Source organism: Candoia aspera, chromosome 7 (genome assembly GCF_035149785.1).
Source record: "Candoia aspera isolate rCanAsp1 chromosome 7, rCanAsp1.hap2, whole genome shotgun sequence".
Lineage (NCBI taxonomy): Eukaryota > Metazoa > Chordata > Lepidosauria > Squamata > Boidae > Candoia > Candoia aspera.
The window spans coordinates 17,716,669-17,731,369 of record NC_086159.1 but is presented as its reverse complement, the minus strand read 5'-3'; the positions used below and the strand labels follow the sequence as shown (position 1 = coordinate 17,731,369).

The 14,701-nt window shown below is 39.7% G+C and overlaps 1 protein-coding gene and 1 long non-coding RNA gene across 4 annotated transcripts in view; both read left to right on the top strand.

The window, feature by feature from the left end:
• Positions 1-14,701, top strand: part of LOC134501360 (uncharacterized) — a 425,249-nt gene that overhangs the window by 372,360 nt on the left and 38,188 nt on the right. The window lies entirely within an intron of this gene.
• The window catches only part of DENND5B (DENN domain containing 5B), a 123,044-nt gene that overhangs the window by 70,155 nt on the left and 38,188 nt on the right, over positions 1-14,701 (top strand). For all 3 annotated transcript variants that reach the window (XM_063309098.1, XM_063309097.1, XM_063309099.1), the window contains 4 exons: positions 4,286-4,822; positions 6,108-6,339; positions 8,285-8,435; positions 9,905-9,998. In XM_063309098.1, coding sequence (XP_063165168.1) covers positions 4,286-4,822; positions 6,108-6,339; positions 8,285-8,435; positions 9,905-9,998 — 1,014 coding nt within the window. The remainder of the gene's footprint in view (positions 1-4,285; positions 4,823-6,107; positions 6,340-8,284; positions 8,436-9,904; positions 9,999-14,701) is intronic.

The window sequence follows — 14,701 nt, the reverse complement described above, 5'->3', positions numbered from 1 at the left end:
AGTCTTATCAATATTATATCGTATGGTCGAGATTTAATTATGTGTTTAAAAACTAGGTTGAATGATTTTTATCTATAGTATTGTATGTTTTGTTGTTTCTTTTCTCTGTTTGATTTTGTCTATGACTTTCTTTTTTCTCTCTTTTTCCATATTTAATATTTTTTCATATTTTTAAAGTTCAATACAAACTTTAAAAATAGTAATATCTAGAATTTGCTGGATCCATCTCCTACTACAACCTGTGAGATCGATTTCCGATTTTTTTTCCTTTCTTCCAATTTCTTCTTTCTTAAACTAGAAATAAGGTGAAAGTAAAGATTTCTTAAAATATTCAAATCCCTCTAGCATTGTGTGTGTATGTTTGTGTGTGTGCGTGTTTATAGCCCAAATATTAATGGGACCACTTGTCATAAATTTAGGAGCAACTCCAGTACCAATATGAATGTAAAGTATTTCTGGAAGCATAGTCCACGCATCGTATGTGTTCTTTGGATGGTGCAAGAAAATGAATGTAGCATGTGAAAGCAGGCTTGCCCTTTCCTAGGATCACATGGTCACTAAAGAAGACAGTTGCATGACTCCCAAAAAGATGCATCCATTTTAAGATGTTGGAAGAAGGTACTGTTTTTACAGATGAAACCCAACACACTGCCCAACCCTAACAAATATTTTATGCTACAAAGTAACTCTGAGGGTTGGGGGGATATTACAGAAGGACTTGCTGTATATTCAGATAAAGGTTTTAGTGAAATCTGCATAAGATTACCGTAGTTTACAGTTTATTCTCTCCTTTTTTTTTCACCAGCTGCCAAGATGAAGGTCTGAGATGCCTGCTTTTGATTAGTTGGGTTTTTTTTAACCAACATGTGCAAATTTACAAACAGACACAATTTGTTTCTAAAATCTAATCTGGCTAATGGTGCAGTTAAACAAACTGCAGAAGTATATTCCATGATTTGTTTATTGTGATTTGCAAACCAGGAACCTTGGATTGTCTCTTCCAGACAAATCAGAAATTGAAGGTTAGTAAGAAATCATAGCTTCTGATACAGGTGTGTGAGGAGAATAAATTGTGTCTGTTTGTAAATAGGGGGCTGTAGTAAATCCAGTTAAATAAATGTTTGGCTGTACTACTTGCTCTGGGTAGTGGTAGTTGGGGTAAGTGTTACACACACAAGCTCCCAGGTTCGGCTTATGGTCATTCACTGACAGACTCACAGCCTGTTGAGGCACGTGGATCTTGTCAGCCCTCCTTGTTTTCTACTTGGGTTTTCCAGATAGGTGCGGCTTGAGCAGACAAGACACACAGCCCTGGTCAACAGCCAGGAAGTAATTAGGGACACACACAAATAACTTTCAGTCGAACACTGAGGCACAATGGGTTCTTTGAAATACATGAGACCCAGTGAATTTAAAGTAGCAAAACTTTACTGGTTGCAAGATACATTTGCTCTTTCTCGTGCACACACACACAAACACGCTCATCCACACTTACTCATGTCCAACTAAGCTGCCAGGCACTAGCTAGAGGGACGGAAGCTGCCAAGTCTGGATCCAAAGACGACTCAAGGAGTGGGCAGGCTTCGGGACCCCTTTTATCCCCAAAAGTCCTTGCTTTGTTGATTCACAAGTTTGGTAGCTGTAGATGGGATTTGGAGGGGGGGTCTCCATGTGCTCAGGCCCAACTTCCTTTATCTGGTTCAGGTGTCATTTTTCCTTTGTTTCCTTAACAACTTGCTTCCTTCTTATCTACCTCCCTGAAGGGATCTTTTAGACAAGCTTCCTGGCTTTTGTCCTCTCTGCATATGTGTCTGCTCCATCTTTAGTTAATGGCAGATTCAGCCTAGTCTCACATAAGGATTACAGCTTCTGTCTTAGGGAATTATTTGGACTTTAATTTGCAAATCCTTGCAGTTACTAATTTTTGTTCAAGCTACTTTTACACCCAATATGACTTCATCTTCTCTGATTAACATATAAGAGAGGCATCAGGCTAGGGAAAACACAATTGGCTCCACAAATAAGGGGAAGAAGCTGGAGACTAAATTTAATAGTGGGCCTTTTGAAACAGCATTTCATCCTTTAGTCTAGGAGTGCCAGGGAACAGCAGTTCAATTCTACCTTCTTTTTCTTGCTTAGGACCAGATGCTTTAGCCTTCAGGAGCTAAATATAAAACCACTTGTGCATTCTGGATAAAATTCTAACAGCTGGTCATCAGACATTCTTCAGGGTGCTACTCAGCCGTCGTGTAGTCATGGGGTGCTTTTAGAAGAGATGATCTCTTCAGACTTTCTGGGTTCAAATCTCATTTTGCATTTTTAGAATATTAAGTAGGGTTTAACAAGTCTTTGAAATCAACTCTTGATAGATGGTAGTCTATTTGAACTGAAAGCGGAGAAAGAATTACAATACTGCAGACAATTTTACTGTTGCACTTGCAAGCAGATTGCCTTTCCACAGCCAAAATAAGTGTGGAAATCCTAGAGAACTGAATTCTACATATAGCCCATCAAAAATAACCTTGGAATGCTGGATTTGGAATCCTTCACTGCTTGATGATGTGTTTTAAAAATATTTCTCAACCTTTGACCATCCTGATTAATGAAATATTGGCCTTTAATTCAGGTTACAATCCTTTCCCCTCCTATTAGAAGTATGTTCTCAAAAGTGGAGTTCTTCAACATAGCAATGAGACATCCATTCAAAGGCTAACAAGACTGAGTTGCCATTGTCTTTATAAATATGTAGGTTTCATGTTATACTTCTTCAGCAGATATAAATATAAGGACTCAGCTTTTGGGGGGAAATAAACTTGCTTCAACGGTCAGTTCATTTAACATAGGCGAATCTTGACCAGTAGGTTCCAGATACAAGTTCCCCCCAAAAGGGAGAGTTAGTCTTTTCCATGGCATCCCTCTGTATCTGGACTTTCACTGGTTGCTATCACAGCCCTTAATATATTTCACTCTTCGGTCCCAAATAGAGGTTTACACTTCAGAGAATCCATTCTAGTATCATGGTGACAGTTGGCTTCATTGTCAAGCAACAGCTTAGGCAGGAAAATTTGGATTTTACTAGCAAGAAGCAAATAATTTCCTTTATACTTACAAACATGGCAAAAGGGTCAAACTTCACTCTTTGGAGGGAAATGGGTGGTGACGAAATTTGAAATATAAATAAATAAAATAAAATAAAAGGGTATTTGGACTAAATTCAGTCTGTCAACAGAATAGCCCAGCATTGGTTCCAATCAGTTTGAAAGAGTTTGAAAATATCTTGTCCCCCAAGGATTTTCTAATAAACACTTTGCTTCCTATATTCCAGGTATTTTTGCTTTTTTTTTTTTGGTAATTTAATTATGATGTAACTTCTTCTGCTTTACCTGCTTACAGGGTTACAGGATTAGAGTGCTTTTTTTTTTTAAATTGAACTTACTGCCTTTTTGGTTTGTATCCCAAATTGGCAAGTATATAATACAAAAAGAATAAACCCTGAAGTTACTGTAAAAAAAACATAGTGATGAGAACAAAAATAAAAGTTAAAAACCCAATAGCAGACATAGAAATTATTCTAGTTTCATGAACATACAAGATAAAACTGCTGTAGGCATCAAAATGTGGAGCAGTTCTTCTATAATGCATCTTTTTGGAGTGGGTGATTAAGATACACAAGCAAATGGAGATTTGCAAATGATGGTAGTTCGATCACCCACCGGCTGCACTCATATACGGCAGTAAGTCAGAATGTTTCCTTCTGGTTTATCTAGAAATGAGCACTGCTTGCCCAGTACCACTTGTGGTTTGTTCAGTGTCACATGTGAACTAGGAAAAAAACTTCGGCTTGTTCTTGGCTTCTGATTCCAACTTGTTTAGAGAGGAACAAGCCAGAGATCCTGATTAGTTGTACATCCTAAATAAATCATGGTGGTATCCAGGTTTATTTAGCTGCTCCAAACATAATGACTGCCATGCTACTTATCCTTGAATAAACTAAGATTATTTACGATACTGGATAACGGGTATCTTCAGAGCCATACAGTAATGTCTGTAATTATCATACAAACACTGAAAGGTATTCCTTTTGTTTGTTTTTGGTGTTTTTGCAATGATCCTGCAAGATAAACATAGGTTGAATATTGAATTTACCAATAGTATTTGCTAATCTGAATAACAAGAGAATTTCATCCTAAATCCTTGTATCTACACATTCTATTCTCTATGTAAACATATAAGAAGTAAATCTCCTCTGTTGCATACCTGGTTTATTGGTTTTTGTTTTTTCCAGGCCAACCTCTGTTTTGTGGATATTGATAATCACTTCATTGAGTTACCAGAAGAGCTTCCTCAGTTTCCCAACAAGCTGGATTTCATCCAAGAAATCTCAGAAGTTCTCCTCCAGTTTGGGATTCCCCTTGAGGGTCGCCAGCACTGCAGCGAGAGTGCAGCCAAGTTAAAAAACCTTGTCCTTAATGACTTGGCCAATGACAAAAAGAATGGAAATGTGCCCAGCAACACCATCAACATGTATGAGTTTCTCAAAGGCAACGAGACAATTGCCCGCCTCCATGCTTTGGCAAAGAGGACAGGAGTGGCAGTAGACAGAATGGCTATTACTGCTTCTCTGGCAGAAAAAGAAAGAGATGTCAAACTCCACTGTGATGAACAGGAGCTGAAGGACTACAAGCTGAATGTGCAGCTCCGGGAGGTCTTTGCCAACCGCTTCACGCAGATGTTTTCCGATTATGAGGCTTTTGTCATTCAAGCGGCACAAGACAGGGAATCCTGGCTGACCAACAGGGAACAGATGCAAAATTTTGACAAAGTAAAAGAAACCAGAGCTTTTTCTTCTAAGCTAGTGTAGTTGCCTTATCTTTAGGATGCCCAAAGCTCACTGTTAGCTCATACAATGCTGTATTCAATCTTTCTCTAATCAAAAAGGTTTCTAAGTAAGGTTGACAGACCTTCACCTTAAGTTTTTTGTTTAGAGATGTACTATTGGTTGTAGAAGATACGTGGAACAGATCATCCAAATAATATGACTTGGTCTAAGCTAATTTCATGTGCACAGTTAGTTTGATTGCAAAAAAAAGGGCGAGAGAAACAACTTTGGAGAAGAAATTTCTATCATTTGTTTAAATCAAAGCTGATACCAATTTTTCTCCCTTTTGAAATGTAGCATTAATATTAGACTGTTATTCCTGCTTACCTTCTTTAAAAACATACATTCCAGTTCATGGGTGGAAAGGCCAGTAGGGTTTGCAAAGAGGTTTATTCTCTCTCTTTCCAGAAAATATTTTTATGTAGTTTTCCTGTGATCCAGTTAAGGCTCTCCTTTGTTGAAGTATTTAGCCCTGGATAGTCAGCCCCTAAATATTAAAAATATAAATATATAAATATTTAGCCCCTGAGAGCCAGTTTGGTGTAGTGGTTCAGGCATCAGGTTAGAAACCCAGGAGACCGTGAGTTCTGTTCCGCCTTAGGCACGAAGCCAGCTGGATGACCGTGGGCCGGTCCCTCTCTCTCAGCTGTAGGAAGGAGGCAAGGGCAAACCATTTCTGAAAAACCTTGCCAAGAAAAATGCAGGGACTTGTCCAGGCAGTCTCCAATAATCAGACACTATTGAATGGACAAAAAAAAAAAGATGTCCATCTCCACCTGCATATTGCCCATGTTTGCAATCAGAGTGAAAATAGAACAGATTCACATGCTCCAACCCAATTGGCTTTTGGGTGAGTTGAGTGGAGCATGCTCCCCCCATTACAGTCATGCTCCTTGTAGCCCACCAAGTAATTATATGGTGACTGATGTGGATGTAATTTACATGGGAAATAATATGGGGAGATTTCTCTTGTGTACCATCTCCTTCCCTGAACGTTTGTGTGTTCCCCATTCCAGCCGGTTGGTGCTGTGAAGAGTTAAAGCAGATACTGACTGGTAGGTTTCTCAGCTGTTGTCTGCACCATGAAATCCAGCCTCTATTGATTTTTCCCGATTGCAGTTATCTTTTGTATTGGACCTTGCATGTGAGCAAATAATGAAATGAGACACAAGTATAGCAAATGATAAAACTGCTTTTGTTTCTTGTTGTTTTCTCTCTCCCTCTCTAGGCTTCATTTCTCTCAGATCAGCCCGAGCCTTACCTTCCTTTCCTCTCCCACTTCATTGAAACCCAAATGTTTGCAACATTCATTGACAATAAAATTATGTCCCAGTGGGAAGAAAAAGATTCATTTTTGCGAGTGTTTGACTCCCAAATTGAAAAAATGAGACTCTATAACGTCAGGATTCCCGCACTAAGAACATCGACATACCAGAAGTGTAGCACATTGAAAGAAGCAGGTATTGGTAGATTTTCTATGTTAAATTACATTTTTAATAAAAAGGGAGAAAAATAGGCTTGTTGCTATTTGGAAGTTATATTGCTCAAGTCAGGATTTTAGGATTTTCACTAAGTATTTAGGAATAGTAACTGGGTTGTTGTCCAAAAAGATGCCATCTCTGTAAAGATATATTTAAGTCTCCAAGTGACTCTGAGACGCTGTGATATCTGAGTTGGGCCTTGTTCATTACAGTATTTTAAAATAGTTTTACTGTTCTGTTCTGTTCTGTTCCTCTGTAAAGTTTTCTAGTGTGGTATCCATTATCAGTACAAGTTAGGCAGTCTCTGCCACAGGTTTAAAACCAAAAAATCTAAAAATAGGGCAGAAGAAGTTCAACCTCAACTTTCTTCTGGACAGGAGCTGTTCTTTTAATTTGTAGTTAATGTGGCCAGTGCCAAATTTGGGGCCCAATTTCAGAAGAGGTTGGGGAGGTTAAGGAGTAAACCAAATATCTTAAATCATTCAAGTTGAAATGATGTCTTTTTAACCCGGGGATGGGAAAAAGCAACCTGGTTAGGGGATCAACGGGATTAAATGAATTGCTCCCAGAAGCTAACCAGCAGTGATTCCTGACTCTGCTAGCAACGGTGGTTAATCAATGGCATGCTGCAATGTTTCTCAACCTCAGCAACGTGAAGTGGTATAGACTTCAACTCCCAGAATTCCCCAGGCAGACTGGGGAATTCTGGGAGTTGAAGTCCATACTTCTTCACATTGCTGAGATTGAGAAACATTGGCATGCTGTATTGGAAGCTTCAAAGTAGCTTTTGAAGATATGCAATCAGAAAACACATTATAACACTTAACTATTGATAAGCTGTGGCATTTCTTAAAACTATATATATGGGAGTCTGACATATTTTCTACAGCTCAGAGCCATTGTGTAATGAGCTAGTAATCCCTAACAAAGATCTTAAAATGCATGATGTAACTGAAATCTCACAAACTTTGGAAATCACAGTTTGAGATCTTATATGAGCTCAATAAAATTTCATGCAAGATTTCAAAATTTCAGAAATTCCATTTTGAATAAATTTTGGAGGACTATTCTGAAAAACCTTGCCAAGAAAACTGCAAGGACTTGTCCAGGTAATCTCCAAGAATTGGACAGGATTGAATGGATAATACACACACACATACACACACACACACTTAGGGGTGCAGTCACCATGTTGTCTATCCCTGATTCACATAAGCAGTTATGTAGTTTGATTAAACCAATGGGTTATGGGAGACTTTGCATAGCATGCAATTATTCTAAAATAGTACATCAATAACTGATGGCCAAGGACAATGGGCATACTGGTTGGGGATTATGAAAGAGATTTGGAATCTGATGGATTTCAGGGGCCCCAGCTTGGAAAAGGTTGCATTTAAACAATTGGCTCTGACATAATCTCCCATTACATATTGTCTTAATCTAAGGGGGTGACTGTACTTGAAGTGACATCAAAGGGTAAGTCTAATTAGCTGAAGCTTTTCTTATAATAGTATTGCTATTGAGGAAAGAGGTTGAATTTCTCTCTGTTGTGTAGCTTTTAAATTTATCGAAAGGAATTCTGTTGGAGGTGACCTACAGTTTTATTCCTTTTGATTCCCCTGGCTTGAAATCCTTGACCATCCAACAATCTTTTGTCTGGATTGTTTATTTCTGCCTACAACCCCAGTGATTTGTCAGGAATGAAAAAATTCCCTCTACTTTCCTTTTTGCCATCAAGCCTTTCCAAAACTTGGAATAAGGTCATCCGTTAGTGGCTATTATTTTTCTCTGTCCTGAATGAAATGATAAAATAGTATTCCAGGTGGGCAGGATCCAGAGGTAAATGTGATACACACATGGGATTTCTCTCTCTCTTTAAAAAAAAACTAAACTTTTCATATGACTGTTCGTCTTTTGCTTTCAGCTCAGGCTATTGAACAACGGCTGATAAAGATGGATCACACTGCAATTCATCCACATTTGCTTGATATGAAGATAGGTCAAGGCAAATACGAGCAAGGTTTCTTCCCCAAACTTCAGTCAGATGTGTTGGCAGCTGGGCCTATCAATAACAAGTAGGATTTGAAACATAATAATAATAGGTTATGTATAGCAGTGTAGTGATATATGCTATTTTCTTTGTTTACTAGGAAACATAGGCAGTCTGTTCCTTTCCCCAGCTATTCCAGATACCGGGCCTACAATTCCCAAAATTCCCAGCCAACTATAATTACAGTTCCAATATATCTGGCAGCAGACTCCTTAATGTACTTTCAGTCTGGTTTCCCAAAGAATATCCAGAAATGACAATGAGGGCAGCCTTTGCCCTTTTATAGATCATAATAAGTAGCATGTCTTACATACTGCCCTTACGTAGATCAGTACAGGTAGTCCTCACTTAATGATCACAATTGGGATCGAAATTTCAGTTGCTAAGTGATGGGGTCGTTAAGTAAATCCAACCTTATGAACATTTTTGCTGTGGCCATTAAGCAAATCACATAATTGTTAAGCAAACCGTGTGGTTCCCCATTGATTTTGCTTACTGGAAGCTCGCTTGGAAGGTCAAAAATGGTGATCACGTGACTGCGGGACGCTGCAACAATTGTAAATGCAAACTGGTTGCCAAGTGCCTGAATCGCAATCGTGTGACCGTGGGGATGCTGCGATGGTCGTAGGGGCAGGGACTGGTCTCAAGTTGGGTTTTGGCGCCATCATAAGTCCAAACCGTTGCTAAACAAATGGTCTTTAAGCAAGGACTACCTGTATAGAGAGCTTATATTACAACTGCACTTCTCACTGTACACTGGATGTTACATTTAAACCTTGCTAGTAGAACACTGCATGTTAGGAGATAGATTTCCCAAGTTCAGGCAAATGTTAAAATTTTTAATATTTCCATTCTTATTCTTATTTTCCCTGTTGTGATAAAAAAAATTCTAAATTTAGGTTTTTTTCTCAATTGATTTCTAACTGCTAGTTAACTTGGAGTAATCAGAAATGATTGCTGCAAAATCGAAGTGATTAAATAAACTCACTAATACTCTAATCTCAGCTAATTATCCTGTAATTCTTTGTAATTACTTACAAAAGAACTTAATGTATTGCGTGAAGTGCAGGTTGGCAGAGCAATTGGGAAGGTGTATATGAGATCTGATAACACACCATTGTGATTTATATTTTTCACATACTTCTTTAAAGAAAAAAAAAGTGTTTCAGCACTCCTGTGAATGGAAATGCCTCTGTGAGTGAAAAAACAAGCATGTTTCCTGGATAGGGTTGGTCTAGACCAGTGTTTCTCAACCTTGGCAACTTTAACCTGTGTGGACTTCAACTCCCAGAATTCCCCAGCCAGCAATTCCATTGGCCAGTATTTTCTCAATTATTTCCTTCACTTTCTGTCCAGTTCATAATATGCTCTTCTGCACATTTCCTATTCTGAGATGTGAGGCTTGTGAACAAAAGCACCTGTTTTCTATGAAATGTGCATGTCTGACATTTGTTGCAGTTTTTTCTCACTGTTTCCTTTCTGTTCAATAACTAGTCGGTGGGTGAGTCGCAGTGCTACTGCCCAGCGGAGGAAAGATCGTATTCGACAACATTCAGAACACATTGGCCTGGACAATGAGTTAAGGGAGGTAAGTTCTGAAGTTATAGGGGTTGATAAAATCATAGGTTTCTACAAAACTTGGTAATTTGTAGTTATATAAATATTTTCCAAACTCTTCTTGAATCACTTAATGTGCAAGGAAGGGCTGATCCATAACCAGTTGTGTTTGGATGTGTGTGCCTTTGAGTCAATTTTTGACTCCTGACAACAACCTGAACAAGTCCCTGCAGTTTTCTTGGCAAGATTTCAGAAGTGGCTTGCCCTTGCCTGCTTCTTAGGGCTGAGAGAGAGTGACTGGGACTAGAACTCACAGTCTCCTGGTTTCTAGCCTAATGCCTTAACCACTATACTAAACTGGCTCTTGATTCATAATCAGTGCAAAATACAAAACCCATGCATAATTTTGTAATTTAAAAAATGATATTAAAAGAAAAAATAATTATGCTAAACTACTCAACAAAATCTGGAATATTTGGGTTGTTCTGGGTTTCAGACAGAAGAAAATCCAGAGGGATCCCTAAGTGTTTTTATGGGATTAATGAGACAAGGCTGATACTGCTTGCCCCGCATGTGTCCTTCTGGGTGACTATAGAGGAGTTTAACTCTGGCTTTGAGAAGGAGGTGGGAGAAGTGAAGTGGTTGCTCAGCCCTGGGAAAGTAAAGGGCTGAGAAAGAGGCCCAGAACAGTCTGTCTTGACTTTGCTGTGCCTAAAAAGGGGCAGTGAAGGTTTTGGATAGACCTTCAAGATTCTGTTATGATACCTACAGCAATAGGGTAGCATTCCTGGAATGCCTGTTTGTCTGTTCCTTGATCTGACCTACCTTGAGGAGCTGATACCATCTGCCCCACCCTCCCATCTCCCCTGTGTCTTCCCTTCCTCTCTCCCCCAGTCCCTGTTGCCACACCAGGACTGGTGCAGGCCCATCTCTGACATCCTGTCTGCCTTTCTTCTTCTCCTGTCCTGGCTCTCCTTAGCTGCTACCAATATCCCAACATGTTGTATCCCACTGTCCACTCACTAGCTGTCCCTTTCCCGCCCTCCTTCCCATACCTCCCCATAGCCACTATCAGTGCCCGTGGCTTCTTCCCACTCTTATCTCCCCCAGATTACTTCTGCCCAGAACAACAGAGTTTTATCCCTTATCAGAACAAAACAGTCCCACTTCATTCCATGGATGGACCAAAACACCCAAAACATGTGTTTCAGTTTAGGCACAGCTTGTTCAAAACCAGCCTTTACCCTGCATGGAACAGTTCATACACAGAATATTTGGCATATCCCTATTACATTTTACACACAACTCCAGAAACTTTGACAACATTATTCAAAAGTCATCTCCAACAGCATCGTTCTTTTATCAAATTCGATAGTGAATATTTTGAGGCATGAAGTGCTCAAAAGCAATTTTGTTGCTGTGTGTTCCTAACTAGTTTTCATAGGAAACTAAATTAAACTAATTTAAGGAACAAATTTCGTGTTATTTAAAGTAATCTATCAATTTTCCAGTACAAGACATTTAATCTTGTTATTCCATATAAATAACAAATACCAATTTAATAATGTTTCCAGAATTGAAAAAAGCATACAGAATCTTGAACATCCAATATAATATTTTTTTTCCTCTCTAGAACTATCTAAAGAGAAGCAATCCATTTGCATGGGGGATGTGGGTCTTTTAAAAAAGGGAAGTGATCTGTTTATAGCTGAATTGGAAACTGGGAGATTCCCACATTCTTTCTTAAATGCATCTATCAGTATTTTTATTTTATTTGTCATTTTCTCTCCTCCTTTCAAGAACATCAGTTAAAGCACAACCTTTTCACCATGATTCAAGCCATTGTTCATCTTTCTTCTTTTAGGGGGAGTGAGGTTAAAAAAAATCGCCTTGTGTTGATGTAAACTTCTTCCATGCTTTGAATTTATTTATATCTGTGCTGTATGTACTCCCCACCTTCCCTTTTGGGATGTTCTCCCTTGACTCATGTGCATGCATATTTCATCATTTTCTTTTTCTCTATCTGCTGTTTCTGCCATGGGTTCTGTTTGCCTCCTCCAAGCTATCAGAGGAGTTCTTGATTCGCCAGAACTCGATGGCATTCTGGGAGTGGGATCAGGGCCTGCCCCTTCCTTCACGGCCACCTAAAAAATCATTCTCTGAATGTTGCCTGGTACGTGATGTTCTTCAATTTGTTCCAAGAGCTGCTTCCCTAATCACGCTAGCCACTGCTGTTTTATCTGGTAGACCGTCATTCACATCTCTGCAGTCATTGAAAGTGTGGTTCTAACTGGGCAAGTTGTCTCCGCAGCACCAGGGGTCCATGATTTGTATCAGCATTACAGTAGGACATCTCAGAAGACCATCAGATTCATCTTCATGGGCTGGTGAAAAATGAAAATATGGACTACGATAGTGTAATTATGTAATTTTAGATACTAGTTTTAATGGTCATATTAGGAAACCCTTTAGACACCTCTGTGTATTACTCAGGAATATGCAAAAACTTGTATATTTGAGGGACTGTCTCTCCTTGAGGACATCTACCTGTCCTAATAGATTGGATAGGGTGGGCTTGCTCCAGGTCTCCTCCATTAAATGTCATTTGGCAGGACCTAGGAAGCAAGCCTTTTCCATAGCTGTGCCTACCCTTGGAACAGTCTCTTCCCCACCACCACCACCACCACCATCCCAAGTTATGGAGGATCCCTACCTATCTTGCCTTCCGAAGGTCATTAAGGCCTGTTTTTTCCCTCAGGCATTGGGGTGCGATGTCAGCGTTTGTTTGTTTTTTGGTTTTTTGAGCGGGTACCATTATGGTGCCAATGGTGTGCTGGGGTTTTAATTCTGTTTTTATTATGTCTGTGTTTGTTAGCTGCCTAGGTTGCTTTATATAATATAGATGACCATGTTTTTTTTTTCAAATAAAAACATAATGTATTTTCCTAGTAAAAATAAAACAGGCATTTTAAACTGTGAGCCTGCCCAGACTAGTTTTCCATAACTCTCTTTGTTGCACATACATGCGCACGCGCACACACACACACACGTGTGTCACCCTGATGAGCTCCAGCATGCTCTTAACTACCCTGGTTGTAATGTCAGCTCTTTTGTGTTGATGACTTCTCACCTGCTGCTGTTGCAGCATCCTTAGCAATTATTTGATGAAGCTGGGCTTTGGGCGCTCGGAACTGGACAGGTGCATGTTCTCCTGAGTCTATTCCTAGCTGCCTCACTAGCTAGAAATTTCTCTACATCTAAATTTAATTACTGTTATCAATGCAGTCTGTAAAGACCAATATCACTGGGTGTTTATTCTCACTTAGCCAATTAGAACCTCTCTTTGAATGGCTGCCACGAATTCCCTTCCCATTCCCATTCCTTTTCTTTTTCTTGTTTTGTTCATGGCAACTTTCTCTCTTTTTCCCAGTCAGTTGCTGCTCAATATCTTCTGAATAATTTGGGGGCGGGGGGAGTAAACTATGGAATACTGTTACAGCCTATAATACAGCATACCCTAAGTTTAGGAGGAAGATGGAACTTTATGAGTTTGCCCAATGTAGATCTTACCATCATCCAAAGAGTTGTGTACCACCCTGCTTCAAATGATTCAAGGTGGTTTGCACTACAACAATAAAAAGACCCATGAAATCAACATAAACATAATAGAGCAATCAATTACAGAAGCAACCCACGTCTATTGTCTCTACCACAGCTTGTTGGGACGGTTTGGTCTTAACAGTGTTGCCAAAAGTAAACATATCAAACTCTTGCATAACATGGAGGCCACCACCAAGAAAGTGTCCACCCTTCACCTCTTGTGGAATGGGGACCCTCAGCAATCCTTCTTGGGATGGATGCTCACATCTGGCTTATTCTGGACAGGAGAAGTACTTCTGTAGGTACCCATGTGCCTCAACATGTAGGGCTTTAAAGGATGAAACCAGCAGTTTGGACTGGGGCTGGAAGTCTTTTGGTAACCAGTGCAGTGAATTCCACAAAGGTGTAACATTACTTAACCTGCAACTTCCCATTACTACTTGGGCTGCTGCATTTTGGACCAGTTGCAGCCGGAGAGTCAGTTTCAAGGGTGGCCCCATGTAAAGCACATTGCAGTGGTGAAAACATGAGGTTATAAGTTAGGGCTTTCCAGTCCCCAGAGGCTTGCAGCTGACACGCCAACTGAAGCTAAGTGAAAGCTTGCCCCCATATACAGAACTTTCTGTTTGATATTTAAAATTCTGTTACTGCCAATGAAATCCATGATAACTATAATACAATTATGTTTAAGGGCAGGGAAGTCTTACAGGAGTGCCTGACAACCCTGCAGTAGTGCAGTCCATTCCTCTGTGTGTAAGTGTGTCTTTATTTATTTAGGGACATACAGAGGGGAGGAATCAACCATGAAGTTGACCCATAGTAGCAGCGTACTTAATCCAAGATCAGAAGGGATGAAGGAAGCCAGGCAAAGTTGAGGATTTCAGCCCCTGGTGAAAAGATGTTCCTGATCCCCAGATTTATTTACGGAGGAACAGGAGAAACAGCACAGGGTCAGCCTGGTCTGCATGTTTCTCCAAGGCCAGTCAGCAGAAGTACTAGCCTCTGTTGCTAATCTGGTAGATTGTGTATATATTGTATATATTGCATCCTCCTGAAAACAAGTCCTATAAATGCCCATGTTACCCCTGAGACATCCTGCTTGTGCATTCATGTAAATACCATTATATGCAAACA